We start from the raw sequence: 12,585 nt of genomic DNA on the forward strand, positions 1-12,585 counted from the left end.
TAAACGATTGCTCTGCGATAATCAGAAATAATCCCGATAATTATACGAAAAGCAGTAAGGCAACTGTTCGCGAAGAGCAGGAAAATGCATACAAGCAAATAGCAGTAATTTTGAACGATTCTTGTAACTGTTTTTTTGTTGTGTTGTAATTGTTATTAATTAATTTAATTTTTTGTTATTACAATACAAAGATGACGTTTATTTCGAGTAACTATTAAATATTTAAATTTTCTCAAAAAAGTCTTGTTATCGAGTCAAGTTGCTACGCGGGGGAGTTTAAAACTGATGTTGGTAAAGGCAGCTTTTAACGATTTATTAAAGGATCCATGTGGTTTCAAAGAAAATAATATACAGGGTATTCGAATTCACAACAATTGTTGCGCAGTCCGAATTAGCTATTTGCAAACTCTGTTTATGGCATCTTATAGCGTATGTTGAGACGTGACAACCCCTAAATTTGGATCAATTATAGCGAGTAGGTCAAAAATTATGATTTTAAAGTTATCAATAGAAAAGACGAAAAACCCCCTGTATCTCGAGAATGAATCGATATTTACCTACGACATATGGGTCAATTTGAATCATAGTGAAGTACTCTAACGTCTTGTAGGATATGTACAGTCAACTCTGAAACACCCTATGTAATATAAAATATATTAAAAAAAATATGCATGTAATAAACTAACCTCAAGTTATATTTCGCGTGTCTTGGGCTGATAGTGGGCTGATGGATTGGAGATTTGTTGGGTGAAACTGGAGACCCATCGCTTTCTTGTATGTTCTCGTCGTCTTCGCTTATGCTCGGGAGAGTCAGAGTGGGTACTCCATTACCCTCAGATTCTTGCTAAGAACACAAAAAAGTAATATGGTAATATTTTTAATATATGGAATTTTCCAGGAAAAAAGGCCCATAGGTCGAGGGTGAATAGACCTTCTAAAATTTAGTTCAATGCAGCCAGAACGAGGGCCCCAGCTCGGCTTTTTGCCGAGATAAGTGTGGGCATTTTAGTTTTTTTTTAGTTCTCCACTTCCTACCACTCAAAACGTAAATACGATCATATTTTAAAAATTCGCATTAAATTGCCTATAAGATAGGAGGGTTTTTGTTGGTAAATGAGCCTCGTCGAACCCTATACAGCTGCCTAAAGAATAGGAAATTCTAAAACTCCATATTCTTTGCTACCAGTCAATGATATGATCACGCAATGAATTTCCTAGCTACCTCTTTGGGACTGCGTCAAAGTGATCCTATTTAATATACAAGGTGTCTCTGAACATAATGTCATAAATTCAGTTACGTATTCTAGGTCCCAAATTATTAAGAAAACGGTACATAAGCGTATATCGAAAGGCGCTTCGTTCGCGATATACAGGGTGCATAAGGTTGAATTCAAACGATGGTTTTTTTTATTAATATTTTCGAAATGTTTCGAGATAAATGAATGAAATTTTGTGCTTTATCATAACTTTTTGTGCTCTTTCTGCATTTCTATATATATAAATGGACAAATTGTTCCAGGGACGGGTAGTACAGGAAGGTGGTGCCTAAGGTGTGAATTTGAACTTTTTTGTAGTTGACTTTGTTGACACTTTTATAGGAAAAATATTAAACTTGAAGATATTTACATGAGAAAGGCACTATTGTTAAAAGTCGAAATCTCCTATTGTTTTCGAGAGAATTTAGATGAAATAAATTGGTGAGCACTCAGTTTTATTGAATAAACATCAGATTTAAAATTCGCTTGCTCTTAAAATTAAACGAAAAAATATGTTTTACGTGTCTGCACATGACAGCATTTATTAATAAAGTTTGGTCGTTTTTCGTTGTTCTCGGGAGAGTATTTAATTACAATTATCGTTTTAAAGAAAATGCATAAAAAAGGATTTTAAATTTGAGATTTATTTAAAAAAACATTGTACCCTACCGATTTGTTAAATCTCAGTTTTTTTGAAAACTGTTGGAGATTTTGACTTCCAACAAAGTACCTTTTTTATGTGAAAATCTTGAAGTTTATTATTTTTCTTGCAAAATTTTCGATAAAGTTAAGCACAAAAAAAGCTTAGATATTTTTCAAACACTACCGCCCTCTATTACCCATCCCTGAAATGTGCTAACTTTATTTAGAGGGATTTAAAAAGAGGAAGACAAATTATAATAAATCACAAAATTTCATTTATTTACCTCGAAACATTCCGAAAACGTTCATAAAACTCGAACCTCAGGAGCTACCCTTTCACACCTTGTATATTGATAACGATAGATAACGAAGCACCTTTCGATGTGAGTTTATATGAACTTTTCGTCATATTTTAGGACTTGGAACGTGCGGTTGAATTTATGGGACTATTTTCAGAGACATTTTATCATTTCAAACGCTATACCTACCTTTGGGAATTTTGTTTGTTGTTTAAACCGTGTGGCACGGCACTGACGTCCAAAAGATTTTTGAGTCTTAAAAGCGGATATATCGTTTAAAAATATATATATTTAATAGGGCAACTTTGATGAAATACCCAGAAAAGTAGCTGGGAAATTCATCGCGTGAGCTACCATTGAGTAATGCCAAGAAATATGGAGTTAGAGATTTACTTCTTTTTTTGGACGGCTACGTTGGGTTCGAAAAGGCACATTTGCCAATGGAAACCATCCTGTCTGATAGAATATTTAATACGGATTTTAAAAATCTAGTCGTATTTGGGTGTTGTATGGTAAGGAGTGGAGAAATAGCAGATTTAGCTAAAAAGTTGAATTTTATTTAAATTTACTAAAATGCCTCTATTTCTCAGAAGGGTCAGGCTAGAGTGCACATTCTGGCTGCATTTATCTGCACTTTAGATAGTCTATTCATTCTCAATCTATTTCCCTTTCTTTTTGAAACGCTCTGTATAGAGTTGACTACCTCTGCCTCGTATCCTTCTCTGACATTGAACGTAAGATCGTGTTGAATGTCGTTAGCAAATTGTTGCTGATATTCCGGGTACAAGCTGCAATAATTGATTTTTGCTTTAGCGCTTTCAATGGAGCGGTTTTATTGGGGGTTGTTACCGTAAAACATCGACCAGCCCCTGTATGTGGATACACTTCAGGTCGCAATAAGTCAAAGCACGTACATCACTGTTTGATTTGATTACAATGTCGATATTGCCTCCTCCACGGTTGCCTCCATCAGAATTTCCATTTGAGGAATGCTGTAGATGCGTGCTAATATCCGATCCGACAAGATCCCCTTTACCTAAAAACGCAAAACTCATGTTATTGTCATTCGAAATGAAATTGAAGGGAAATTTCCTGCAATTGTGAGGAAAACCGGAAATTCAAAAGCTGGACGGATCTCGCCTCTCCCATCGAGCTCGGAAAAGTGTACTTTCCAGGGGACTTTGTCAGTTGTTTCCATAATAATAATTAAGTCATATCTAAGCGGTCGATAAATTAAGGATTTACGGAGGCCTCCGCTCTATCCAAGTTTCTGCTTCTCTGAAGTGGACCTAAATACCAGCGATTAGTTTAGGTGGCTTTTCAGAATAATCCAAAATCGAAACTTCAAGATAAACCGGTGATTATAAATTTCGTTCTCTTACACCGTCGAAAATCTTGAGTATCACATTGCGATGCTTCACATAGAAAATTAGCAGTTGAGTTGCATGATGTGAGTCAATGAAGTTGATACGTCGTATAAAGGGGCAGTCGAGTTGAGTCGAGTCTAGTCAAGTCGAGTCGAGTCTAGTCAAGTCGAGTCTAGTCAAGTCGAGTCTAGTCAAGTCGAGTCTAGTCAAGTTGAGTCTAGTCAAGTCGAGTCTAGTCAAGTCGAGTCGAGTCGAGTCTAGTCAAGCCTAGTCAAGTCGAACTCTGTCGAAGTCACGTCCATTCGTGTCGAATCGACTCGAAGAGTGATGCCGTTTGAATTAGTGCGAAAAGAAATCGTTTTGATCAAGTTCTGGTAAAACGACATTTCTCTTTATAGATGGATCCGACCATTTGCTTTCATTTGACCAATTTGGAGCATTTTCACCTGCAAAAGCGTTTCAGGACAGTCTCTAATATTTCACTATACCTTTTTTTCATTGTGATCGATATGATCAAAATAATCATTATGCCAAGCTGGAATTTCTGGAAGTGTAGAGAGACGTTGACCTAATAATGTTTAGCGGAAGGTAAATACAAATCTATAGGTATCGTCAGTTCTAGTCGGAACATAGAAATTGCGCAAGTGGGAGAACCATCGCACCAATTTTAATATGCCTCCGACAGAAACAAACGAAGGGTGTTGCTCAGGCTAGCAGTTGAAGTGGGCGGAGTCAGTTCGGTCGGCGTCTCTACTTTGGGGTTTGGATTAGTACTGATTTCACTGCTTTCGCGACTATGGAAACAAAAAAAAAAGCCAGACCGAAAACAGTAATGTAAATATATGAAAAAAAAAAATGAATCCAGTACAAGAGTCAACATAAGTAAAAATTCTGAGACGGTGAGAGATTTGGTGACACTAGACTGACTCCGCCCACTTCAACAGTCGCAATTTGCTGCGTTGCTCTTTGTCGGAAGCATATTAAAACTCACGCGGTCCTTCTCCCACTTGCACAGTTTCTATGTTCAGACTTGAATTGACGATACTTATGTATACACGCTTAATATATAAACAACTAAATACCCATCTCCTATACTTTGAGGTAAATAATCTCTGTGATGTCGTCATCAGATTTTCTCAAAGAAATTGATATGCTTGCTTAATAAAGTCTTTGAGATATTTAGATAAACGCTGGTGAGCTTATTATGTTTTACAGTATACATAAACAAATTTCGATTAGAGTGAAGTTGAACATCTACATAGAAATTCTTTAATTATTTTGGGATTAATCCAGGTGAAACGGGAGGGGTAGAAGAGAGAATCAATGGTAAATATGCGTAAAGAGTTAACGCCAGTTTAGGTGCAGCTTTACGTTTCTTCGTTTAACTGGAGACACGTAAAAATGACACGATGGCACTTTCTTGAAAACTTTATAAAATTTTTGAAAAAAGAAGACAATTTTAGTTTTAATTTCGCAATCTGCAGGACGTTGTGCACAAAATTTATCGATTTGAATTTGATGATACCAGGTCTCGTATTTCCAGCATTCCCCATTCCGACCTTCTATTCTATGTCTTTTTCTAGAAGGAATGAAGTCTTTAGGTATTAAGAGAGTTAGGTTTTCATTTATTAAAGTGACAAAATGAAAAAAATAATATTTAAGCTCATTTTTTTTTAATTAAGATAAACTAATTTATACTTCTACCCACATCTAACTATTAGCAGCAAACAGGAACTAAAATACCTTACCCAAAATGGCCACAACCATATTATTCTGAACAACCTCCATCGAGCCGTTGCAAATGTAGTAAATTGAACCCAACGCATCCCCTTTGTGTATTAAATATTCACCCGGAGCGCAGAAATTTGCTCTAATATGAAGGGATAAGAGTTTAAGACAGCCTTGAGAAGCAGCTTCAAAAATCGGAAGCTGAAGTATCTCTCGATGTAGATGCATGGACACATCCCCTCGAAGTTCTTCAGGAAATTCTTTCAATGTCTGAAAAAACATTGTTGGAGGTATAACTTATAATGAAGGTTCGTTACAGATTTACTCTTCTTAGACCTGATGGGCCTTTGTATGAGGTGTCGAAGAGGAAATGCCCCTCCCTAATGTATATATGTATATCTGACACATTATTTTACAATTTGATTTTAGGGCCAATGAGAAGCTTTAAGTTGTTCTCGGTGAAGCTCCCTGTTACCTTAACTATATTACCAGGAAAAATTTCCCAAAATTTTCAATTCGAGTGAAATGATTAAGCTCTAGCTAAAAAACGTTAAAAAAGTTACTCAGTACCACGCATGCTTGAATTAGTATCCTGGATTTTTGATTTTTTTAGCAAAGTTTATCTCAAACTTTCGTCATTCGTGCATTCGATGAATTCGCAGAAATAATTCAGGCACAAGTGGAATTATGAGGTAGAATTTCGTCCACATAGCAAATTTAACATTTACATCGGTAGTTTGCAGTAGTGGAATTATCACGATAATTTCCCTGGTCACTCTAGTAATGTTGTTGTAACAAACTTAATCGGTTCAATCTAGCTATCGCATTGGTGGAGTGGACTCACGGACTCTGTAATTTTCGACAACTTCGCACCCGTCTCGTAAGATTTGCATTATACAGGGTGTCCACTTAACAGCCCCTCGGACGCCTAGAAGTTTGTGATTGCAGAAAGAAATCAGTTACGGGGATGTATATGAGATTAATGAGGAAAGATTTTAAAATCAGTGAAAACACTATAGGGTGTCCCGAAAAAGGGGGGCGTCACAAGGTGTAATTTTTTTTGAAGAGACCATCTGTTTTTTTTTCACGTGATGGAAGCCTTTTTTGAACCCGTTTTTTTTTACCCAGGAACGCAGGGGCTCGAAGTTATGAAATTTTTTTCTGGAAAGTAGCGTCGCGTCCTAACAAAAATTGTATTTAAGTTAGCTTAAGCTATGGATGGAATCGCGTGGAGGATCCCCTGAAAAGCACAAACACTCATTTACCCAAAAATATATACAGAGCGTTCACAATAACAGCCAAAATGTTTGCATTTTTAACTAGAATTTTCTCGATTTTGTCAAATAAGACGAAGTGTTTTTTAATCACGCAGCCGAAAAGCAAATTCAATCGTCTATACTTTGGTATAAAATATTGTCATACTCATCCTAAATTTTGATGAAATTTTTCATTATTTCAGAAAGAAGCTGCGTGTGGCTAAGCGTCCTGCGTGAAGCAACCGCCTTCAGCGCACCCCCTTCGGGGGGGTCTAGCCCCTTTCAAGAAGCAACTTCTCGGGCACGTTTATGAGAACTTTTTTAATTATTTTAATCGCTAGAGCCACCTCCGAAAGTATTTCGCCGTTATTTCCGGACATTCTGTATACAGTGCGTATGAAAAATAATTTAAAAGTTCACCTCCAGGAAATGGCGGAAGTTCGATATTAACAAAGGAGAGAATTTGAAAAATGCGACGTGCCATGCACAGACGCTTGCAGCTTAGTTTATTGCAAAGCAGGACTGAAGAAAAAAAGAGAAATTTTCATTCAAGACTTTTTTAGCTTTTACAAGAATCGTTTCAGCTGCTCGAAATAGAGAGTATTTTCATCCAGGAAATAGTCCCCAAATATATTTCTTACATGTAAAATTTCAGAAAATATCGCATTCGGCTTTCTTGTCTAAAAAGGCAGCCTTCATGCATTTTTATCGTTATTTTCCTGGAGAATATACAGGCACTTTGCAAAATAACAAAAAAAAAAGAAAAAAAACGCATTCAAGTTGTGTTTGCGGAACAAAACTTCACGCATTATTTCCGGCAATTTTACATGAATTTAACGTATTATTCTTGTAAATATCATTTCTGCCCTGTGATGGGCGAAGAGTGTTTTCTTGTAATTTCCTCCAGATTAACACAAATATCTCAAAAGCAATTTGCCTCTTAAACACTTCAAACCCAAGTAATTATCGTCATTATCCAAAGGACATGTTATTTCAGCGAAACCCCAACTATTTGCTCTCCAAAGGCGGATTTAAATGGGCGGCAAAGTCGCTGCCGAGTTACTCGTATCAACTCCAATCAAGGAACTTTTCATTAAGCAAAAACTGCAAAATTCGGAAGCTAATTAAGGGATTTGTTATTTGTGTGAATTGGAAATTTATTACCATTATTGGATGGAAAATTGATAATCCAGTTTCCCCCCGACATTAACGTTGCAGAGTGATTAAAATACTCTACAAAAGTTCGCAAATTTTGAGATTATTTCAAAAGTTGCAAATTGTTGTTTGCCAAAGTTTCACATACATATGGGAATTTGAACATTTACTGCCTTGTCTGAGCGTTTTTTTTTTGTTTCCCGCATGATCATTTTTTCAGGTTTAAGCATGTTCCCATCGTTTGTGATTTGTAGGAATTTTAGGTCAGTGCCCGTTTTGAGCCCGCCCAGCGATGCAGCGATGGTCTAAATGGTTCCGGTGTTGCGGTTCCAATTGAAACAAGTCGTCGAGGACCCTGGCAGGTTACCCTACGTTGAAGACTCACTCACAGTGTATCACACGCGACTTAAACTGGAATGTGCCAATGAGCGTATGAATTGGAGCAATCTACGGAGCCCGTGTGGTTCACAGACGACTCGATATATGGACGATTTTTAAATAGTGGTCGTGGTCGGGCTCTGATTTCCAGAAGTCGGGTATCGATCCAGGAAGCTCATCCGTTCAAAACTGGCCTGGGAGGCGTTTTAATGAACGTGCAGAATTGGTTGCTTGAAGAGAACACCAATGCCCAAACTGACTATGAACAAGTCGTCAACAATGTTATTCCTTTGTTTCACGCTACCATTGGGCCAAATTTCTTATTTTTGGACGATAAGGCGCGACCTCATCGTGCGGTGATTCTTTGAAACTCCATGGTATTCCGCAGTTGGCACGGTCGCCTCCATCTCCAGGTCTCACTCCGATCGACCGCGCTGGGGACCCGCTACAAAGAGCCTTGAATGGTCATCAATCGTCTTCGCATACACTTCAAGAACTCAGGCGGCTTTCACCGCAACTTTCGAGAGAAGTTCCTCAAGCTGCTTCAAGAACGTGATCGATAGTATGCAGAGCCGTTGTCGGGCTGTGATGGCCCCTATTGAACTTTCTCCTTTTCCTTGGCTCAAGAAACTGAATGGTTACTAAAAACACGAAAAGCGCGAACTCACCAAAAACTAAAAAAATCATCAAGTTACAAATCGAAAAAACACTCAGGTAAGATAGTGAAAATTTTAATTTTCATACAGGATGTTCGTTTCGAAACCAACCACGCGAAACATCTCTTGGTGAGTGCCTATTTAGATATCCGTAGGGAAATTTAATTTGACATTAAAGGGAATTGTATCGCTCACCTCCTCACCTCTAGCTACCCTCACTGCGACATTGCAAATGGCACCTCTCGTCCAGTGTCACGTCACTGTAAGTGACATTCAATTTGCCACGTAAATATACCCGAAAAACCAAAATCGGTTAATGGGATCGAGAGTTAGAAGGAAGAATTCATATTCGTGCTTGGCACAGTTACGTAGGAACTTGAATTCCACTTGCAATGCGTCACTCGATGGGGGGTGCCATTTGAAATATCAAAGAGAGGGTAGTTGGAGGTGAGGGAGCGACTGACACAAATTTCGCTAATGTCAAACTAGACTTCTCCCTAGATGTCGAAACACGTTTTTTTTTAATTATTTTGCCTTTTCCTCCCAATAGCGGGAAATTTCGGGTAAAATGACATCCTATACATACGTCGGATGATCATTAGGGAGGTTTCCCACGATGATATAAGGTATTTGTTTTCTTTTAATTGCAAAAAAATAGAAAGGGCAAAACCAACGAACTCGCTATCACACGAGCGTTTCTCGTCCCTTCCGAATCTTCTCCGAGTGTCCCTTTTTGGTCGCGACTTTTTCCGGATCTCGTGAGTCCTTCAAATCCGAGCGATACGGTACCTGCCGGTCCCTGTTTCCCAAGGAAAGCTCGTACACGTGGCCCCTCGATTGCGCCCTTGGTGGCAGCGACCTCGTTCGACGGAGCTTTGTCTTCAGATGGCCCTGTCGGCCTGCCCTTCGTCTTATTGTCAGCTCTTAATGTTGCGCTTTATGAATTAAGGACCGATAAATCTGCGACATGCGTGAATGTAGCAAAACGAAAATCGGCACCTTCGAAATCAATCTCGGAATTTGTGAACTTTTGTAGCTTTCGCGGGGAAGAATATTTATTAAATATACAGGGGGAAAATTGCCGGTTTGTCATTGAAACGCTCGATTCGATTTGGAGTTGATCGATGGGACAGCGATAAATCTCCCGTTGCAGCAGAAAGGAGAAACAAAGTTTTCAGTTAATAACAAAACTCCGATAGGAGATAGCTCAGATGCTGAACGAAAGCGTTATCTCTCAGGGGCCAGAATAATCTTGAATTGATCTACATTGTCCCCTGTGTGTATCCCATTAAACCACTTGTACAAACCAGGATAAAGCCTCCAGAAACTCGATTCCGCTTACCCGTTTTAAGCTAAACAAGTTTTCTGCAAATAATCCCTGGCAACCCGGATTTTTCAAGTAAAGCTCTTTTCTATTTGACCTTTTATAATGCCTTCGTAAGCAAACAACATTAGTGCTCACACCATGCCTCGGTTTTAACAAGGAAAATCCCCCTGTTAAGGTAATTCCTAATGTTCCCAACAAATTAACAACAAGCACGAAATTTTACCTCGTGAATATCGATCCCGTGATTGAGGGACCACATCGTTTGGAAATAATCCTGCATCCGATTTTTTAGCTCCTTCGGGATCTGGTGTAGTGTGAAAAAGTCCTTGAGATCTCTCCATTTCGTGTGGTAGAGGGATCGTCTGGAGTACATTCTCTGGATAATAGCTGTCACATTACCGAACACTACTGCGTGCATTAGGGCTAAAACAAATAAAATCGCTTGAATGTTTGGCTCTATATCCAGGATTTCGTCCTATGGTGGGATTTTCATTAACCTTTAGTGTTTAATCAAAGGAAGCACCAACACTATGGGCCAGCGGCCGAATAATCCTTCAAATCGTTATTGGTGTGGACCGCTCGGTATAAATTAGAGGACAACTTTATTGGGTCAGAACTCCAGACGGACATTCGGGAGAGTAAATTAATTACTCGGATTTCGCAATATGGCCGAGGTCGCTTATTTGGTAAAATTTTGTTTCGAAATGATTTTTATTAGTTTAGAAATTTATACGAAAAGGAAAAGAAAAAAGCGCAAATTTACCTACCAACGGGCCATTAAAAGTTCCAACGCGCCTTTTGCGCTAAAATTAAATTTCTATAAGTTACTACTTACTCGCAAATATATAGAACGAAATTAAATTATAAAAACTTTTAAAAGGTTTACTCATAACTTTTAAAAAGTCCATTTTTAAACTTGGTTTAAATATTATTAGCGTCGTTTTCCACCAGGCTCAGTAATTTAGAAAACGTATGCATAATTCATATAAAATCCCGCAAAGCTGTTAATAAAGAGTGCTAAAGAGAGCCTCTGTTCCTTAATAGTTTCACTAAAGTATGTAGGAAGTAGCAATTTCCTATCGATTATGTAGGAATGGGCGGTAAGGCGAGGCGAAAGGAGGACGTCGTGCCTCTTCTGCTAGCAGCCGCACTTCTGCATGTCGGCGCCTTAACGTATTCATAATAAGTAGTTAAGATGAAGGGACCTGTTGACTTGTTAAGGGTCGGTGATGAGCTTTCAGGAACCAGCTGAACACGAGTTACGGGCGGCTGGCCGATTCGGGTACCTCGCTTAGGTTCGGATAAAGAACAAACCCGGCGTGTGAAATACGACCGGGTCGGGTGGAACGGGGCCGGGGGGAGATTAGGAATGATAGCGTGGAAAGGACCGATGTCCAGAGAAAAAGGGGAAGAGACAGTCGGTGTGATAGAGCGAGCTGGTCCAGGACCACCAGTTCTCTTCGATTGTTCTAGGAATCTAGATTAGTGACTTTGTGCCAGAGCTAGTGCTTAAAGCGCCGTTGTTGCCCTTTTAATATAATCAACAGCACCAATCGAGTGTTTTTCAATTCCTGAATATGGCTCCCAAAGGAGGTTGCCCTCCCATTCCGACATACATGTGTGCCCCCTCGAGTTAGATTCGTGTGAGATACTTTTTAATCATTAATTTTACGAAAACAAGTTATTTTTCATAAAAAGTTCTGCACGGTCTGACACCTAAAATTAAATGATCAGAATGACATCAAATTAATCGGCTTGACGAGCTCTTTAAGATGACTCATGCGGCTCGATTGTGTCTCGTTGAGGTTTCCAGATAAAGAGTCGTTTATGTGCTCAAACACACACCTTTTGTGAGTTTTCAAATTTCGAACCTCAATAACTTCGGCAAATGAGGACTAAATTTCTTCAAAAATTAATCAAATGAATCAGCTTGACGAGCTCTTTAAGATGACTCATGCGGCTCGATTGTGTCTCGTTGAGGTTTCCAGATACAGAGTCGTTTATGTGCTCAAACACACATTTCTGCGAGTTTTCAAGCTTTGAATCGTGGTAAATTCTGCAAATGTGAATAAAATTTTTCATAAAATTTTTCGAGCCGCATTCCAGCTTTTTTAAAAATCTAAATTTTATACAAAAACATTTTATTATTATTTTCAATAAATTCACATTTACCTATTTATCTCTTGTTTATCGAAAAAATGACAACTTTTCGTCTCTTAATATGTTTTCATCAAAATTGCGAAATTTAAATGCGTAATTAAGGCATAACAATAATTTAATTGTTAATAAGAAGAGACAAAGGGTTAATCATTTGCGTAACTATGTAAGATCATTCTGGCTTTAACTCGTTCCCCTAGCGGGTCGACACAGTCACCCTTTCTTTCGAAATGTTTAATGGTCCTTTTGATAAATTCCCTTAATACATTCATTATCATATTTGAGTAATTTCCTGACATGCTTCCGAAATTATTCTCTCGCAATGATTAACGTCCCGAAATGGTCTGCGTTAGTCAACTGTCTG

General features: G+C 38.4%; 1 protein-coding gene across 2 annotated transcripts in view; it reads right to left on the reverse strand.

The window, feature by feature from the left end:
- The window catches only part of Elk (Eag-like K[+] channel), a 122,051-nt gene that overhangs the window by 3,795 nt on the left and 105,671 nt on the right, over positions 1-12,585 (reverse strand). For both annotated transcript variants that reach the window (XM_066288905.1, XM_066288904.1), the window contains exons 10-14: positions 10,288-10,487; positions 5,313-5,562; positions 3,047-3,233; positions 2,901-2,985; positions 687-844 (exon numbers count right to left, since the gene is read on the reverse strand). In XM_066288905.1, the coding sequence (XP_066145002.1) occupies positions 687-844; positions 2,901-2,985; positions 3,047-3,233; positions 5,313-5,562; positions 10,288-10,487 (880 nt within the window). The remainder of the gene's footprint in view (positions 1-686; positions 845-2,900; positions 2,986-3,046; positions 3,234-5,312; positions 5,563-10,287; positions 10,488-12,585) is intronic.

Source organism: Euwallacea fornicatus, chromosome 13 (genome assembly GCF_040115645.1).
Source record: "Euwallacea fornicatus isolate EFF26 chromosome 13, ASM4011564v1, whole genome shotgun sequence".
NCBI classification, from domain to species: Eukaryota; Metazoa; Arthropoda; class Insecta; order Coleoptera; family Curculionidae; genus Euwallacea; species Euwallacea fornicatus.